The sequence below is a fragment of the Dryas octopetala genome, chromosome 6, assembly GCF_963921425.1.
Source record: "Dryas octopetala chromosome 6, drDryOcto1.1, whole genome shotgun sequence".
NCBI classification, from domain to species: Eukaryota; Viridiplantae; Streptophyta; class Magnoliopsida; order Rosales; family Rosaceae; genus Dryas; species Dryas octopetala.
Window position 1 is genome coordinate 210,904 of NC_141371.1, and position 20,045 is coordinate 230,948.

Here is a 20,045-nt window from a genome sequence, read left to right on the forward strand (position 1 = left end):
GGCACCTGATTTTTGTTTTTTGTTTTTAGGGGGAAAGTTACGGTATCACCCCTCACCGTCCCCCATCATGTCCTATTGTCGTTAATCTTGAGTAACTATGAGTTTAAAAATCCAAGTGCCCTTGAATATATAAGAGTAGGCGCCCCATTTTATGATTTGTGCGTGTGAACTGGGGGAGAGGGAGAGAGAGAGAGAGTTATAAATTAATAATCCTCATATAATATATATATATATGGATATTTTGCTTTGGAAGAAATGATTCTCATTCATTTTCAATTATAGTCTGCAAGTTTTTGACCTTTCCTCTTCTTCCTTCACTTGCAATATACCCATGGAAATGGATTCTCTGTATTTCATTTTCACTTGTTCAACTTCATGCATGGACTAAACTTATAATCACTCGCTCGATCTACTCTTTCTCTCTCCCTTTTGTTGACCATATATATATATATATATATATATATATATATATATATATCTTCACACCCAACTAGCTAGCTAGCAAGCTGCAATTACTACTCTTAATTAATATTTATGGGTTCCATGAACTGGTTGGGTTTCTCTCTTTCGCCTCAAGAACAGCTTCCTCCATCAGAGGCTACTGACCAAGATCATCATCATCATCAGGCCACTGTAGTCTCTCATCGCCTTGCCTTCAACTCCGATGAAATCTCCGGCACCGATGTCTCCGGAGGCGACTGCTTTGATCTCACTTCTGACGTCTCCACTGCTCATCCACCTTCTCTCAACCACCTCCCTTCTTCTTTTGGCATACTTGAAGCCTTCAACCGCAACATCAACCACTCCCAAGGTTTGCTAATTTCTCACTTCACCACAAACTAACACTACTACTACTACTACTCCCTCTTCTTCTTTTTTTCACTCCAAATTTTAAAAAATATCTTTTTCTTTCAAATAGTACTCGTAATGAAAACCCTAAGTTTGTTCTCGATCAGAAAAGTACATATATATATATATATATATATATGTCAGCTTCTCAAATTAAGTATATATCGCAAACCCTAACAAAATAAGCATATATTGATTCTTGCTTTTTCAAGTACTTTACATAAGATCAAGTAGTAAAATCTAAAAGTATTGTTAAAATATTTTTTCTAATTTTCTTTTTTTGGCATGAATAACAACCAAATTACTTTTCTTCTTTTTTTTTTTTTTTTTTTTTTTTTTGTTGGGGATGAGCAATTAATATTTGAAATGATGGAGCAGATTGGAGTATGAAGGGTTTAGGCATGAACTCAGAGGATAGCAACTACAAGAGCAGTACTTCAGAGCTGTCTATGCTGATGGGAAGTTCATGCAGTAGCCACAACCTTGAAGATCAACAACAACAACAACAACAACCAAAGCTGGAAAACTTCCTTGGCCGACATTCTTTTGCAGATCATGATCATCACCACCACACTAGTACTACTGCAGCATACAATAACAGCACCAGTAGTCATGACTACATGTTCTCCAGCTGTTCCTTGCAGCTTCCATCAGAGACGTCCGCCACAACAAATAATTTAAATAATAATGGCGGTGGCAGCTCCATTGGGTTGTCCATGATTAAGACTTGGCTGAGGAATCAACCCGCAGCAGCAGCAGCACCGCCTCATGATCAGCAGAAGCAGATGGAGATCAACAAGAACAACGATGGCGATGGTTCAGTGAATGTAAATAATGTGACTACCAAGACGAGTGCACAGAGTACTCTATCGCTTTCAATGAGTACCGGGTCACACGCAACAGCAACTACTAGCGCTACTGCTACTACACCTGGAGATCAAACTTGTTCATCAGATAATAAGCAGCCGAGGAGTACCACTACAACAACCATTGCCGGGACTGCTGCTATTGAGGCTGCCGCCGTGCCCAGAAAGTCCATTGATACATTTGGACAGAGGACTTCTATATACCGGGGTGTTACCAGGTAATTAACTGATGATCTACTTCATTAATTCATTTTTCTTATTTTGTAATTTACTTTCAGTAATTTTATGAATGGGTAATTTGATTTAGGCCGGTTAGGGCTTAATTAATTTGATTTTTACTACGTACAGGCACAGATGGACAGGGAGATATGAAGCTCATCTATGGGATAATAGTTGTCGAAGGGAAGGACAAACTCGCAAGGGAAGGCAAGGTACGTACTATTGTAGATTATATATGTTTCTTAATTTCACTTTATATTTATTTAATTAAAGATACATCATATATAGATCGATTTTGCACACTAACTAATTTCGTGCTTTTCTTTTGTGGGTGCATTTGTGTATTTTCATGATCTGGGGCTTTTTCCATCTCAATCGTTCCTTGCAGTTTATTTGGGTATGTGCATTTTAAAGCAATTAAGTGTGTTCTTTTTATGTCCTAATCTAAAGTATTTCCCTTTTTCTCAGATTTTAAATTTTCCTTGTTTTCCTATATATGCTATTCTATATATGATCTGATTTCTCAATTTAATATTGTTCCCATCCATCCGTAGGTGGTTATGACAAAGAAGAAAAGGCAGCTCGAGCTTATGACCTAGCCGCATTGAAATATTGGGGTACCACAACCACTACCAACTTCCCGGTGAGTTACACAACAAATAAAACAGAAGATTCACTAATTCCCGGTGAGCTTATGATCGTTTTTCCTATAATTCGTTTATCTGAGAATATACTTGGACAATTTGATTAATCTACAGATCAGTAACTATGAGACGGAGATACACGAAATGAAGGACATGACAAGACAGGAGTATGTTGCATCTTTGCGAAGGTATGTAATTGATGATATATATATATATGTGGAGTGGCATCATCGATCATCATCATCATCTCGATCTCAAACTACGTACCTTTATCATCATGAAAGTACTAACAATATACTACATATATGTACATATCGGATGTTGGTGCAGGAAGAGTAGTGGGTTTTCTCGCGGTGCATCCATTTACCGAGGGGTAACAAGGTAAACATACATTCGTACAATGTTATATATATAGCACAGAGTAATGAATATTATTCTGGGGTTAATTTTCCTTTTTTCTTTTCTATCTTAAGTTGTAAGAGGAGCTGTATGAATGCATGTTGTTATGTACAATTAATTTGTTGCAATTCATTTGATTCATTTTGTAATTATTTAACAGACACCACCAGCATGGGAGATGGCAAGCAAGGATTGGAAGAGTTGCAGGGAACAAAGATCTGTACCTGGGAACATTCAGTAAGTTGGATCTTTATTATTATTTTTCGTAATGCATTAATTAATTATTCATATATGATTTGTATATATATATAGGTACCCAAGAGGAAGCAGCAGAGGCGTATGACATTGCTGCGATAAAGTTCCGAGGACTGAATGCAGTGACAAATTTTGACATGAGCAGATATGATGTGAAGTCGATCCTGGAGAGCAGCACATTGCCCATTGGGGCTGCCAAGCGATTGAAAGACGTTGAGCAGCAGACGACTCACCATCCTCATTATGATCAGATGATGATGAGTAGTACTACGAGTAGTGTTGATCATGACATTAACATGATGAGTAGTACAGCAGCTAATTCTCATCATCAACAGCTGATGAGTAGTAGTGATGCTGCTGCTGCTGCAGGAATGTACCACGCTGCAGGGTGGCCAACTCTTGCATTTAACCAAGTTGCTCATCATCATCATCATCAACAGCCGCCTTTTAGCATGCACTACTCATCTGCGGCAGCCGCCGCATATGGGCAGCATGGCGGGCAGAGTAGGGTTTGGTGCAAGCAAGAGCAAGACACCACCAATTCCAATCAAAGCAGCTTAATTCATGATCATCATAGTCAGGATGATCATGATCTTCGTCATCATCAACTTCAGCTGGGAAGTACTCACAATTTCTTTCAGCCAGCGGCTATGCACAACCTCAACCTCATGGGATTAATGGATCATTCGGGTACTTCTTCTATGGAATATAGCGCTGGCAGTACTACTGGAGGATCAGGATACGGTGGTGGTGGTGGCGGCGTCGGCGGAGGCTATATAATCCCTACGGCCATGGGGGGAACATTTATAGCTAATAATGATCATCATTGCATTAGTAGCAGCACCCAAAATCAAGATTCTGCTGGAAATGGTATTAATGCTACTAGTTTTGGAGATGGTGATCGAGATGATCATAATGTGTATGGCTCCTCATCAACAGATAATGCTTATGCAGCAGCAGCAAGGAACTTGTATTATCTAAATCCACAGCAGTCATCATCATCATCAGTGGTGAAGGCCAGTGCATATGATCATAACAATTGGGTGCCAACAGCAGTTCCAACTCATCTTGCAAGGTCCTCTTCTAACACTAGTATGCAGGCTCATGGACCTCCTACTACTTTCACTGTCTGGAATGACACATAGATCGATCCTATTCACTAATTGGATCGATGAATTGGATCGATGAAGGAAATTGATGGGGGATGGATCATTGGTCTACTAGTACTAGGCTCTAGCTAGGGAAAGAAAAGGTTGTATACATCAAACTAATTTCCTAATTTTGATTTTATTCTCCTTCTCTTCTGCTCACTAAATGACCTAGTTTAGTCAGTTAGGGAAGATAGATAGGCCTTTTATTTTTATTTTTTTTACAAGGGATCCATGGTAGCTGAAGTTCAGAAATAGCTTGTGAGATCGATCATGTACTTTCTCGATCATTTGCTATGAATTTTGGGAACTTCAGATTAATCCAATGAATCCTCGGAAAGTACTTAATTTTATTAACAGTACGTACCAAGCTTTGTAATTTTGAATCACAAATTGATCAATATCAATTAATTTCATATATATGATACGAAGAATGGGGCATAACGCACTCTTTTCCATTTTTGTTTTGTTGACGTACTGTCTTAATCAATCTATGTAACCAAATTCAACTTGAAATACATATATTTAGCTATATAATTGATCTCTACTTAATTAATTGTTAGTAGTCAAATGGTAACGTTTCGCTACAATTCATTGACGTGACATAATTAGATAAAACAAATTTGATGAACATACTTTATAGTGCTCAACTTCCTCATGTACAAGAATGAAGAGCTTAAGCCTAGCTAGGCTAACTGGCTAAGGAGTAATAATAACAAATTTATAAGTGGCATGAAAATCGAGGAAAATATTATATATTTTGAGGGAGGACTGAGGAGAGAGCCAAGAAAGAAAAGCTGCCTGTGGGAACTGGGATTGCATTGGAGAAATCAGCGGAGCACCCGTGCCCTCTTGGAAAGAATACCTTTCGCCCCACAAACTTATCCACACCCCACTGAGGTTTGCTAATTAATGACAGTCGCCCAAAGCGATTGTTAGTAGTTTCCACTGAGGTTAATTTGCTTTGGGCCACTGCCATTAGCAAACCTCCACCCCACTGGCCTGCTAATTAAACTTAGCTTGCGTCAAATATATTTTGCTTCCTACACACTCACTCTCTCTCTCTCTCTCTCTCTCTCTCTCTCTCTCTCTCATAGAATTGTCTCATGCTACTTGACTTTTACATTGGGTTTTTGTGCCTTGTCAACATGAGGAAGAAGAATTATTGGGTTCGCAATTTGATGGGTCCATATATACATGCATGTATTTCTCATCATTCATTATGTATCTAAGCTTTGGATTCTTCATTAGCTTCTACTCTTAATTATATTAATTATATATATGGAACTATCTAAGTATCTAACTAGTAACTACAAAGAATATATAAGAATTATATATGTATGTATCTTATTAATTAAAGAAATATCTTGTACTCATGGCCAAAAAAAAGAAAAAGAAATATCTTGTACGTGTTGACATACCTCCAATTGAAATATTTGGAGTTATTGTACATATATATGGTATATATAGAGCATTTGTTGTCTAGTACAAGTACTATCTTGTAGCATTATGTGGGAGCATGGGAGAAAATTAAAAGCGGTCCCCGGCATTAATGGATATAGGGTTGGAGGTTTGTAGCTTTAATTAATTATTAATAGAATAATAGTTAAAGTCTAAATTAATTTAACTTCCTGAGCTACCTGCAATAAAATCTCTTCTTTGAATCTTGATGGAGGCCGGGTGGAGAATTAGCAATCAGTGGAAGGGGTCGCTTGCAAATTGCTTGCGTGGATAAGGGTGCAACGAGCAAACAGATAGATGCAGTAGTCGTCTTTCAGTTTGAGAGAGAGAGAGAGAGAGATTGATTTGTTGATGAATATATATTAATAATAATTATTATTATTATACCCTAGCCTGCAAATCTGCAAATGGCGATGCATGCCTCATGCGTGTCTGCGACTGACTCTTACTTATCTGAAATAGAATCCTCCCATAAGCCAACAACTCCTAGGAATGCTCATTCTACGTCTCTTTCTTGGACTTGGAGTTTTCGTTCATCTCAATTTTCAATTAATTAATTATATCGAAACCCAAAACCCTAGTAGTATATAATTACTAATTAAATAAACAAATACTCTGTTTGGGATTCAAACCTTTTTGACCTTTGAGTCTTTGACCATGCACCGTTCAAAACCTCTCTCTCTCTCTCTACCTAGCTCGCTCTCGAAACACATTATATATATATGTATATATATATATATTCCTTAGATTTAATTAATTTTAAGTGTGTTGGTTGCTACTTGCTACTGATTGGTAGTCCATGTCCCAAGTTGATCTTCTTCCTTGCCATGCGTGGTGTGTATATATATATATATATTGATTATATAATCGATGTATCTAATAAGTTTAGTCTTTTTATTTTTTTGGTATCAAAGTTATTGTCTTAGTAAGGGCACTCAAATTCAGAGAAAAAAAATTTCACAAATATTGTGGCAATTTATTTATTTTTAATAAGTAAAATAGTGAGATGTACTCATGTACACATGTATAGTTTAGTAGTTCATCTTTTGTTATTTATTTATTTCAATCTAATTTGAATGCAGAGGGGTAATTATATAGTCTCTTAACTAAATTATCCCAACAACTACTAATAGTTCGTCTGTAGTATAATGGTTGTGTGTACAACTACATATAATAGTGGAAAATTTATACATCATTTAAAAATAAAAATTTGTATTAATTGTACGTAGGGAGTGAACTGGATAACATTTAAAGGTAAAAAAATGAATGTATACATAAAACAACTATACAACAAATGGGTAAACATTTTGGGTTGGACTTTGGGTTAGTTCAGACTTCAAAATAGGCTTGATTTCCATTGGGTTGAGACTTGAGAATGCATGGGCTTTTTGGTTGTTTTATAAATGGGTAATGTGAAGGACACCATTTCTTTGTACTATTTTTCTAATATAGGTGAGACTCACCAATACAAGTGAGCCTCATCTAATAGACAAATGGTATATTAGATGGTACAGATAGATGGTCTTCCTAACATTTTTATTTATAAATAGGTAATTTGATCTAAAAGGAGAAGAAGGAAAAAGAGAGAGAGAAATGTTGATGCAAATTCTCGTAAGGTAGATGCAACAACTTAGAACAGCTGATCTGGCTGATCAGATGCTTTGCTGGATGATGAAGTGGACGTTGATTGAGATCTTCCTGCAAAAGAAACAAGATCAAAGGAGATGGACCGGTGTGGTACCAGCCAAACACGCTCCGATGATGAAATCAGTGATGGTGTTTGATGGGGGATGAGGAAGAACAGAGGATGAACTTGGGAGAATAGGAAGAACAAGGCAAATGTTCTGGGTTATTCTCAGCCAGTTGAGTAAGCTCTTTGGTGAGTGGGAGTTTTTGTATAAGTGTTTTTGGGTGGATGCGTAGTGTGTTGGTTTTGCACATATGGGTTGATATATATAAGCAAAGGAAAACCTGATGAGTAAGTTACCTGCATTGTGAATGAATGGTTGCCAGAGACCCACGCATCTGGCCAGACCTAGTTGCATGTTCAGCTGCTTACTTCCTCAGCATTTAATGTTGCATTGAATGCCCCATTAACTGTAAGGTTGGAAGGTTCAGACAGACTGCCCCAGTGGTCATGGATGCAGGCCTGACATTCTATCTGTCAGAAGATTTGTGTCAGGTGCATTTAAGTGTGGCGGTTCGTTCCAGCGTGATCTTCCTGGGAATGGCGGCGGAGAGCCGAGCCGAGCCGATACGAACACGTGTTCTTATGCGAAGACACGAAGTCCATGTATGGTCGGATCAGACATGGGATTCCAGACCGAGCCGGTCCAGTAGATTGGGGTCTTTCCGAGCCCTAACTGGTCGACGCCAGAACTCGAAAAGAGACCATCTCCTGTGCCGAGCCGAGCCGAACCGGGATGATCGTGGGAAGATGGACACTCGATCCCTTGGAAGATCATCGGTTCGGCTCGGACCGAACATGGTGGGCCCGGTGTAGAAACTCGGTCTGAGCTGGCAGAGGAAATGCTGATCTGTGATGATGTGGAGGTCAAAGTTTGACCACTGAGAGTCAACTCGGAGGTGGGTGTTGACCAGCCACGTGTCGGGCCGTGATTGGTTGTTCGGATAGATGTGGGTTTTCCCACAAACAAGAAACAAAGGGGACGAGGGGTGAGGGGAGATGTGCCGGCTAGTAGTAAGTTCGACAACGACAGGTTGGTGGTGGGTGGGGGAGGGTGGTGTGGGGTGGGCTGTATGGGTTTAGGTTTGGCTTAGAATTTTTTATTTTTTTATATTTAGGGGCAAACTAGGAAATAATTGACAACAAAAAATTGTGGGGTTTCAAAAGTAGAAATTAAGTGGGGTCCTTTTAGAATTTCCTATTTATCAAACAACCAAAAAGCCCATTGTCAAGTCTCAACCCTATGGAAAACAAGCCCATTTTGAAGTCTGAACTAACCCGAAGTCCGACCCAAAATGTTTACCCATTTGTTTTTGGCATTTTTTTTATAAAATCATTAAATAGAAAAAGAGATAAGAATAATAAGAAGAAAAGCTATAGGCCTCGGTCCTCGTCGTCGGGATTCAGGAAGAAGAAGAAAGAGAGAGAGTCGAAGAGGGTCTGAAGCGCGCAGCTGATCGCCGATCCGACAGTTCATCGCTTAGGTAACTCGCTCTTCCTCTCTAGATTTCCGCCAAAATCTTTTTTCGTTCCTAACCCAAACCCTAACCCTAATCCCTCTCTGCGGATCTGGCTTCAGAACCTCGAAGCCAAACTAAATTACAAGTCTTTTATTTTCTTTATTTTTCAAATGTAACAAATTGTATGCTTATTCGAAAGATTGGTGAGGATGATGATTGAATGTTTGAATTGTGGGAAGTGTAGGTAGGCGTGGATGGAGATACAGACGTGTGGGAAACCCATTGACTCGTTGCTGGAGAAGGTGCTTTGTATGAACATTCTGTCTTCCGATTACTTCAAAGAGCTTTACCGGTTGAAGACGTACCACGAAGTCATTGATGAAATTTACAACCAAGTAGATCACGTCGAGCCATGGATGACCGGGAATTGCCGCGGCCCCTCCACCGCCTTCTGTCTGCTCTACAAGTTCTTCACCATGAAACTCACCGCCAAGCAAATGCACGGCCTCTTAAAGCACCCCGATTCTCCTTACATTAGAGCGGTATATGTTAACCCAACATTGTATATGTGCTGTTTTCCATGTTCCGAATTAGTGTGTTATGTGCTATCTGCTTCTTAATCATCATGGTTTTGATCTTATATTCAGGTTGGGTTCCTCTACTTGAGATATGCTGCAGACCCGAAGACTCTGTGGACTTGGGTTGAACCCTATATTAAAGATGATGAGGTATTTGAAGCCCTTTTAAGTTTTAACTGCTTTTATGACTTGAATAATAGACAGCTGATGTTATTTTTATTGTTTGAATTTGAACTTTTCTTATTGTATCTATGGAGCTGTTTTGCATCATACGGTATGGTATGCCTTTTACGCTGGAATGTTGCTTCTTATTACTGTGTGCAAATTTCTTATTAAGTGTGTCAAACAAGCTGGAAATATTAAGCTAATTTGAACTGTTTACTCATTTTTCTTTTTCTTTTTCTTCGTAGATGGTTTCAACTTTCAGAGTTCATTTCAAAATTACACTTTAAGTTAGATGCTTCCTTTGTGTTGAAGTAAATATAATATGTAGTCTACTACAAACTGGGTTCATTTGATGTTTACTGTCTACCATATCTCAATTTTGAGTGATTATCGGTGCAATTCTGCATGAATGAACACCCTTGCAAGCATGCATACGATATTATTGCATTTCTCAGGGTTTATGAATTAATGAAAATCCTTGTCAAAGTCCTTTGACTCTTAAATTTCTAAAGCTGCAAAGCCCAGCCTTTTTCAGGTATTTGGACCTCTCTGCCATTAATTGGTTGTTGTATACCAATGATTGTGCTTTTACAAAACATACTAACCATTTACCTGTGTCTCAATTTGCATGGCATGAAATTATGGTAGTGGCGGAGTTGCTATTACATGGAGTAGGTACCTTTGTCAGATGCTTTGTGTGTAAGTGTTAAATTTGTTTCACTCACAAATTTAGACACGGGCACTTTTTTAAATTACTGAAGTAGTTCAATATTCTTTTGTTATGCCGTTGGCTGAAATGAAGTGATGTAATCTAGCAAACACTACCTAGAAAATTTTCTTAAATTTGGATCCAGGTACTAAAGATACAGATTAGGTGTATGTATTAGTGAAGTTCTTTTGAACTAGAAATGTGTTTGTCTGACCCTTTCATTGAACAAACCTGACCAACATTCAGCATATCTTGCACCTGAGGTGCCTGTTGTCTTTAGGTTTTGGGCTGGTTACTTTAATAGTGATTTATTGGCATAGATTGACCCATATAAAGAGGGTGTTGGAAAAGAAATTACGCCCCCCACCAATTATTAGAATATTAGTAATATTCAGACACTTGTAAGTTAATACTTTTAATAAAGCACTTACCATGGTCTAAACCATTGGATGAAAATCCTATGATTAATAAGACAAAAGTGTAGAGCGTGTGAGTAAAGGACGTGTATCATATCAACTGTTGGATGAAAGTGCTTTATTACAATACCTATTGATAAGTGTGTGAACCCTACTGATTGGAAAATAATTGCTTTAAAAATCTCTTTTTCGTATTCTTTGACTTGGCTTTTGTTTAAACTTAAATATTGCGTTGTAAGAATACTTAGGGGCTTAATTCCTTGCACTAGAAGAGAGGGTGGCAATATTAAAGAGTGGGTCGAGATGGCTCTCCTTAACATTGATAGAACATAAGTTCACCATAAGATCTGCAGTTGAGTAGCATGGCATTTCAGGAAGAGAGGGGTGCCAATTTTATGCTTTCTGAAAGGGCCGTGTGGCAAATGGCAATAGTAAAGAGGCGGTCAAGATGTCTGTCCTCAACATTGATAGAAGATAACAATTAATGGTGAGAGTTTGCCATAGGATCTGCAGTTGAGTGCATCATGGAGTGGGAATTTCAAAACTAAAATATTGACTTTTGGTTGACTTTAACTGTGTTTGCACCATATATTTTTGGATCTTAGTGCTCGACCTGACTGAATCAACAAGATTTTTTTTGTTTTGTATTGATTTTGTTTTGTCTGCCTGATTATAGCTTCTTCTTCTTCTTTTATTTTTTTGTTGAAGGACAAAATTAATTAAGTAGGTTCGGTGTGACATGTTCTGCGAGGCAGTGAATGAACTGTTCTTGTTTACCTTGCTGAACTAAACTTAATTTCTGGGGTTTTGTTTTGGTTGGTACTAAACTTCATGTTCCTATCTCAACATGACACGACTTGAGTTGCCACCCTTTTCTTTGAATAACTTACTCCTGTTACTCAAGTTCTGTGTGTATATTCTTAACATATAAACATCAATGATCATCTGGAAAGTTTGCTGGATTTGTTTGGAATTTTACTTATGGGATTTTGTTTCTAATACCTTTTATTATTCTCGTATATTACTTTTGGTCTCCAATTACAATCATGGCTCTAAATCTATTTCTCCTGTAAATTATCATCTCTTTCAACTTTTTCTGTAGCTGTCTATAGTTCTAGTTTCTTATTTCCCACTGATGCAACTTCTATGGCTATAGTCACTTTTTTATTTTTTCTTATTTTATTGTTTTATTAGTATTTGATTCTATTCTTCTGGAGTTCTTCATTTTTATGCTGACTTTGGTTTCAGGAATTTTCTCCTGGTTCCAATGGACGAATGACCACTATGGGCGTATATGTGCGTGATTTGCTTCTTGGACAGGTTAGTTGCCTTCAAGCATGCTTTATATTTCAAATGCTATGGTGTCTAGGGAATTCTATCCTGTATCCCTTATTACTCCCCATCCCTGCTTTGTATTGTTCTCTCTCTCTCTCTCTCTCTCTCTCTCTCTCTCCCTCTCTCTCTGGGATCAATTAAGTCATTTGTACTAATAAAAAAAGAGCAAAGCCTCAGTGGTATGAGAACTTAATTCTACTACACACATTCTAGCATTTAACCACCCAAAAAAGAAGACTCAAAATATAGTCCTTTAGCTGGTCAACTGGGAGCTCTTTGTCCACAAATACGCCTGTTGTACTGAATGTCGCCAGTTTTGATGCTTTATTTTGCATCTACTGTTGGCTGGTGTGATTTAAGATTCAATGTCGCCTTATAGTAGAAAGGTAGAACAAGCTGTGTAGCCTAAATCTGTGGCAACCTCATTTAAACCAAGAATTAAGTTTCATGTGTTTTTTTTACCAATTATTTTTTTTTAAATTTGATATTAAGTTATACTACATTTTTTAAGGAAAAAAAGGTTACACTACACTACAGTTACTTGCAAATGTTGTTGACAAACTTGTGAAAGTCAGATCACCAGCTAAAGTTGTTTGGAGCACTATAAATCATTGGTGGGTTTATAGTCCATTCAAAAGAAGAATTTACTTTCAATGTACTCTTAATACATCCGATCCTAAAAGAAAAAATAATCTACTTTTAATACACACCTACACACACATCAAACTTGAAATCATTATATAAAAATACTTTTTGATGCTTCTGGGCCAATACCTTCAAATGTTCTACCTAATGCTCCACCAATGCAGTCCTTTACGATCACAGGTGCTGTTTCAGATTACAGTGGGATTAAGGATTGAATACATGTTCTTCTTGGAGCTTTGAAGCATGGTCTCAGAGTGCTACTGTTTTAAGGTCCAAACTCAAAACGTGAAAAAGCAATAGCATTTCTTCCCAATTTGAGTTTCACCATATAGAAACTGTCCAAGAGTGGTAGCGAATTGTTAATTTGTTGTGCTCGAAGCTGCAGTTTGATAGGCTTCATGATGACATATTACATGTACATATATAATAGCTTTTGTTACTGATCATATTTGATAATTTTTGGCATATTCTGCAAGGTGCACCTTATTTAACAACATCGAGCTTAACATGCAGCACTATAAATACTATTTTGTTGCCCACATAATACTTCCATTGCTATCCTTTGTTTTGAAGTGAATTAACATTGTATATGGTGCTATTGCAGTACTACTTTGATACCCTTTTCCCTCGCATCCCTGTTCCTGTGATGCGGCAGATTACAGCTCATCTTGAGAGGTTGAAACTCTCCACCAAACTTTCAGGTGTTACTGGGGAGGCGACCCGTCATGGATCTGATGACACTGCCCGTCGCCCACCTTCTGTGAAAGCGGCACTTTCAGTCTCGTTTGGTCAACGTGCCCCACATCGTGCTTCGACGAGGGACTCATCACCTGTTCGTCGTACCTTACCACCCCCACCATCTTATGACAAACCCAACAGTGATGATCCACGAAGCCGTCGCAGCCAGAGTCGTGAGTATTCTGACAGAGAACATACGGACAGAGATAGGGGAAGGGACAGGGATCGAAATCGGGAAAGAGACAGGGATGGTGATCGGGATCGAGAAAGATACAAGGATCGGGAGCGGGATCGAGAGAGGGATAGAGTTAGGGAGCGAGAGAAGGATAGAGAACGAAGTTCTGATTATGATCGGAGGTCAAAATATGCCGAGAGGGAAAGCCGAAGGGACTATTATGAGAGTAGCCGTGATGGCGGTAGACATTCCCATAGGAGTAGGAGTCGGAGCCGCAGTAGGAGCAGGAGTAGAAGTCGGAGCTTGCAAGCTGGCACCACACATCATTTGAGCCCACAAAGAGATGGGAGCAAGGATAGAACATCTGCATCTAGCAATCTTGCAAAACTTAGGGATCTTTATGGTGATGTAAGTGAGCAAAAAGGGGATGCTACGATGGATAGGATTCGCAGGAGTGATAATGGTGGTGAAGAGGTGATTAGACTTGGTGGTTCTCGATGGAAATAGCATGAAGAGGCTCTTGTATCTGTTATCAGATGAGTCATTTGAGTCTTCTGGCTAAAAAAGAAAAAGGAAGAAAATCTTACCTCAGGTTTCCTTTCTGTCTGTGTCTGCAAAGACATGGAAATGGATTGATGGATGATATATCACAGTGCTTCATGTATATTAGACATTTAATCGGAATTTCAGTTTTACAATTTATTTACATGCTTCATTATTGGGCATATGTTGAGTCTGTAACATTAAGATAACCGATTACATGCTGAGATACAGTTTTCACAATTATCTTCAGTCTTTCAAACTTTTTGTCTCGGGTCTTGAAGTTAACTTGCTGTAGTAGTATGCTAGTACTTGACTTGACTTTTAATAGAACAATGTTATGTGCAGAGATTTAAAGCATAGAAATAAGGTGCAAGCAACATGAAAATAAAAAACTAAACTAAAAACAAGTCGTCTTCTATTTTACCAAGGCCGGTGTTAGATATACGTTTGTGTCACAAAAAATAAAATTAAAAATGAAAAAAGGTTGTTGACGTTACAATTCATAATGGCATTACATGATAATCCATGGAAGCCAAGCCTGTGGCATTATCAAGTGCATTGTTAATTAAACAGATTGAATCCGGCACTAGCTAGGCAGAAATATTCGATTATCCTGTCCGTACCATCCGCAGTATCTGACTATGTCCATGTGTACATGTGATCATGTGATATGCTGTCCCACTAGTGAATGGAACCATTTATTAATATTATTACTTTTATGATTTATAAGATACCCATTTAAGAGATTTAACAAATCATTCTTTGAGGGGTTGCATTCAGAATAGGTGAATATTTGTCCACACCCCACCAGGTCACAAATGGAATCCTGCACTCTGGGGAAGGCTTTTACTTATTATGTACTTGTACAACAACAATATCTGTACCTTCCAAGCCTTCCATAAATACATACCCTCTTCTATTCTCCATCTCACTCTCATATTACAATCCACAAATTCACAAATTTACAATGATTTCTCTGCCACACCCTAATCTTGTTGGTGAGTAAACTTGTCTGTCATGAGTGAATACATTCTTTGTATCTATGTATCTCATTACTTGCTAAATCATGCAAAATGTATGCACATCACATGTGACAATACTACTACTCCTTAGTACTTACTAGGAATAAATGATATGATGAGAAAATTTCACTATATATATTGAATTGCAATCTATGAATTACTGAAATTGGTTGGTTTGGCAGAGGAGGATGAAGCAGCCGGAGAGCACCTACTGGTGGTGGACGTTGGAGAAGCCGACGGGGACGTGAAGTTTCGGATACGAAATCTGTCCAAGAAATCAGAACAACAACAACAACAGATACTCAACGGTGTGAGCGTGGACATACCAAAAGGAGTTATTGTAGGGATCATTGGCCCCAGTGGCAGCGGCAAATCCACGCTGCTCCGAGCACTCAACCGCCTCTGGGAGCCACCGTCTGCGACGGTCTTCTTGGACGGCCACGATATTCGCGATCTCGATGTTCTCACGCTCCGTCGCAAGGTCGGCATGCTCTTCCAGCTACCTGTTCTTTTTGAAGGTACCATTTACCATTTCATTTCATATTTCATCAATTATTCATTTTCCAACTAACATCTATCTCTGTCAGTCCAACTCTTCAAAGAATCAAAACCCACCCACCCACCTTCTCACATGTGAACCATCACAGTTTGTCAACGACAGATTGTTTTATCAATTTTTATAACTGCTAACTTGTAACTTCTGCTCAACTACTTGTTTAGCTTATACACTTGGTTGCACATTTTTTACAAATTAATTATGTTTCCAATTTATACGTGTCAAACTGTGAATCTGGATTATATATTTGATCAAAAGTCAACTCAATCAATTATATGTAAACTAGGACGAGGGCTTGGAAAAGGAGTGATGGTCATGGCCACTTCCATATCCAAATTCACTATTTGGCAACGTAATATAATTGGCCGACTTTTTGGCAAAAAAACATTTTTAAGTATAAGTTATAATTACACACAAGCTCTATATGCTTATCCACCATTCCACCTTATGTATGTGTTTGTGTGTTTGTGTGTTTGTGCCCACTCACATTTTAGGTGGTCATTATATTAGAGAGTGATAATAATAATATAAAACCATGATGGTTTTAGATTAATGATATTATATTATGCATATTTGTCACTGTTGGTGTAAGCAATCCAATTAAGTTTGTATTTAGCATATGTTGACTTTTGTTGGTGTAAGCATTGCCAATCCGAACCTATGTTTATTTTAATGGAACTTGAACAATCTGTATATTTACATAGAAGTCAGTAGTGGCTAAACCTATTTGTCCTATTACTTGGATGGTATTGGGATTTCAATTTCAAATGTCTAAAAACTATGATGGTGCGGTTGAACATGACTCCATATGTTCAGAAAAGGATTCTGAAACATCAAATCAAATGACAATAGGACGATTAATGTAATATGGGTTTGGTGGTATTAATTGACAATCAATGACAAATGCAGTTTGATAATTTCTGTTATCAAGCTTTCCTACTATTTTCTCTAATTTGGGTCTTAACTTTCTAGACATATATCTCCCTACTTAGATCTGGAAGTGGGCGTATTAGCAATAACAGTACCATCTCTATCTCTATATGACTGTATATGTACTTACAACACACTCTACATTTGTTCAGGCACAGTTGCAGACAATATACGTTATGGTCCTCAATTGAGGGGGGAGAAGCTGAGTGACCAAGATGTTTACAAGTTTCTGACCCTTGCAGACCTTGATTCATCTTTTTTCAGAAAGACTGGTTCTGAACTGTCTGTGGGTCAAGCCCAAAGAGTTGCACTTGCTAGGACCCTAGCCAATTCACCTGAGGTAAACAGCCAGCTTATGCATGATCATGAACCACTTTGAAATCTTGACAGTGTTCATTTTCTCAAGTCCATTGTGCCTATATATGTTGCCATATAACGGATAATGTTTTCTTATCAAACAGTCTGACATGTCATGTTGTCAAAGTGCAAATCTAGACTACACATTCAGTCGAGAATCGACCTAATTAATGATTGGCAACATTGTTATGTTGTTAGACTATTAGCAACATTGTTATGTTATACCAGACGATTTAGTAAGAAAACATTTTTGGCCATTTAAGTTAATAATGTGTTTTATTCTACCTATAGGTTTTGCTACTGGATGAACCTACCAGTGCCTTGGATCCAATATCAACAGAGCACATAGAGGGTGTTCTAGAGAAGCTGAAGAAGAAAGAAGGTATGACAATCATAATGGTCTCACACAGCATCAAGCAAATTCAGAGGATTGCTGATATAGTGTGCCTCCTTGTGAATGGGGAGATCGTTGAAGTTTTAAAAGCAGAGAAACTCTCAGAAGCCAAGCATCCTATGGCACTAAGGTTTCTTCAACTCAGCTCTTAAGTATATCTCCCAATCTCTCTCTCTCTCTCTCTCTCTGGACATTGGACCTTTCATAATTGTTGTGTACACAATATATATAGCACTTTGAGTACCAGACTACGTTTCAAATTAATTTTCCAACGAACATCCTTGAAATGATGGAAAATCAACATCTTTTGTCTTGAAAGTAAACAATTGTTGTCGCCTCAAATTAATCTAAATCAGTTCTTTTCCCTAGTTCTCAATGTCTATTAAACCCAAAAGCCAAAAGTCTAAACTGATAGGAATTAAGCTAACCATGTAATGAAGCTCACACATGCTCCTTTATCCTGCACTTTGCAAATTAACAAATAAATGCGCCAGAGTGGGAATTGGAGGTTTAGAATTTGAGACCCTCCAACCCTTAGACCCGGAAACTTAAGCTATTAAGAAGAGACCAACAGAATAATGTATATCAAGTTAACACTAGAAAAGAGGGATCTTTGTAGGAGTCTGCATTCTGCGCGCAGATATTTGTATTATTTACTATGATCATATTTTTAGAGGGGGATGAGGTGGAACTACTTACAACATGCGCATAACACTCACCTTTCTTTACTCCCCCGGCAGGCCACCACCACCATATATACCACATACTAATATTTGTCTTCCTCAAGTGAACAAAGCATCTATTCTAATCTAACCAAGAGGCAGCTCTGTGGCTGCTCCAAAAGAAGGTCCTGAGAGACCAAGAGTGTCGTTGTCGATGTTGCTTATTGGGCTTGGGAGGCTGAGCTGTTGTTGTTGTTGCCATGATCATCATCTCCCCCTGCTGAGCTTTGCTTAGCATGTTCCACATAATCTGTACGTCTTGATATCCACACATTTGTACATCATCTTGAAGCTTCAGCAGACCACCTATACCATCACACTCACCACCAACACGCCCTGCAACGCTACCTGTCTCATAAAATACACTTCCTAAATCCTAACACACAGGATAAAACTTTTTGTACCACATTTTTTATACCACATTTGTAATACATCCTTAATGATAGTGTTACTCATACATGTTCTCTGGTAAAGTCAATTGTTCACAAAAATTTTCTCCAGAATCATTCTTAGCCCATAAAGTCCAATACTATGAAAACCTATGGGCTAAACCTGAGCATCTGACATTTGATTTCAGGCGGTACCAAATGTCATGTTAACACCAAAAACAGTAAAACAAATCAAAATGAAGAACTGGGTAATTGACGTTAATCTGGTACCACCCAAAAGAAAACCAATTTACCTGATGAATGGTCGAGATTGAGAGTCTGACAACAAAACAAGTTGGACTAAGAATTAAAGAATATCAAGGAATTACATTGATCAAACTGGTACACAAGCATTACATATTTAGGAAGGAACAGGAAGCAAGAACTGACCTACAGATTTCCGAAGTTTGAGTCTGGCAGAGAAAGCAAGCAGAGCTCTCCTTAACTTATGCAACCAATCCATCTCTTTGCTGCCCTGCTTTGCTTTGCAGCTCAGTCAGACTCTCAAAGAACAGAGAGAAACAGAGAGAGAGAGAGACAGAGCCACTAAGTTTTATGCAAAGCAAAGCAATGCAGATTGCAGAAGAGGCCCAAATGAACTGGGTTTTGGTCCTTTAGGAGTTTATATACCAAAAAGAAGAAAATGGGGTTTGAGAGGAAGCACGCGGCAAGAGGAGCACCGAATCCCCATAACACGTTTCTTGATGGGCGTGCCAGGCGTCCATCTTCGAAGCCACCACCAGCCACGAGACCCCTCTCTTGAGTCATTTCATTGTCTTCATCTCTCTCTGATTTCATTTTCTCTCCGTTTCAAAACACTCGTTCGGTTACACTTACACTCTCTCTAGTCTTTTGTACTCTTGTTGGCTTTGGATTTAACTCCTTGCCTCTCTTCCTTTGCTTCCTACTATTTTATTGAATACCATTCTACCTTTTCCTTCGGCTACCCCCGGCCCTTTCTGCATGCCACTCAGCTCTGGCAGTCCACCTCAGTGTTCTGGTCAAAAAGGTTTATCTTGTAAATTGCTAACGGCTCATTTGGTAATAGTTTATTATTTTTTTCAGAAACGCTTTTTGGACATGACATCAAAGCTTTCCTTGTAGCCTTGTAGGAAATTCTGGGTTCAAAATTTGTACTTTTTTTTTTTTCTTTCTACTTATCTCTCTCCACGTATAAGATGAGAGACTGTATAGAACATTAGCACAATTAATTGATATTAACTTTTTAGTTTTATGAGATTCGGTGATAACTTAACGAAAACAACATAACACAAAAGAAATGTTCATTACTAGTGTGAATGGGAGAGAAACTTTTGAAAGTATCCAGAATTTAAAAAATCACGA

The 20,045-nt window shown here is 38.3% G+C and overlaps 3 protein-coding genes across 3 annotated transcripts; all 3 read left to right on the forward strand.

Moving 5' to 3' along the window:
* The first annotated feature begins 534 nt into the window (after positions 1 to 534).
* LOC147280579 (uncharacterized) lies at positions 535 to 4,377 on the forward strand. The gene is made up of 9 exons (XM_086246347.1): positions 535 to 811; positions 1,228 to 1,670; positions 1,710 to 1,933; positions 2,064 to 2,146; positions 2,489 to 2,577; positions 2,693 to 2,766; positions 2,909 to 2,959; positions 3,138 to 3,214; positions 3,290 to 4,377. The coding sequence occupies exons 1-9, from the start codon at positions 535 to 537 to the stop codon at positions 4,375 to 4,377; spliced, it is 2,406 nt and encodes an 801-aa protein (XP_086102473.1).
* Positions 4,378 to 8,895: 4,518 nt separating this feature from the next.
* ATSRL1 (PRP38 family protein) lies at positions 8,896 to 14,556 on the forward strand. Its single transcript, XM_086248506.1, has 5 exons — positions 8,896 to 9,012; positions 9,233 to 9,530; positions 9,636 to 9,716; positions 12,105 to 12,176; positions 13,441 to 14,556. Exons 2-5 carry the CDS (start codon positions 9,243 to 9,245, stop codon positions 14,254 to 14,256), a joined length of 1,257 nt encoding a protein of 418 aa, XP_086104632.1. The 5' UTR covers positions 8,896 to 9,012; positions 9,233 to 9,242; the 3' UTR covers positions 14,257 to 14,556.
* Positions 14,557 to 15,130: 574 nt separating this feature from the next.
* Positions 15,131 to 17,889, forward strand: ABCI17 (non-intrinsic ABC protein 3). The gene is made up of 4 exons (XM_086247194.1): positions 15,131 to 15,290; positions 15,497 to 15,832; positions 16,953 to 17,140; positions 17,449 to 17,889. Exons 1-4 carry the CDS (start codon positions 15,260 to 15,262, stop codon positions 17,701 to 17,703), a joined length of 810 nt encoding a protein of 269 aa, XP_086103320.1. The 5' UTR covers positions 15,131 to 15,259; the 3' UTR covers positions 17,704 to 17,889.
* Positions 17,890 to 20,045: the final 2,156 nt, after the last annotated feature.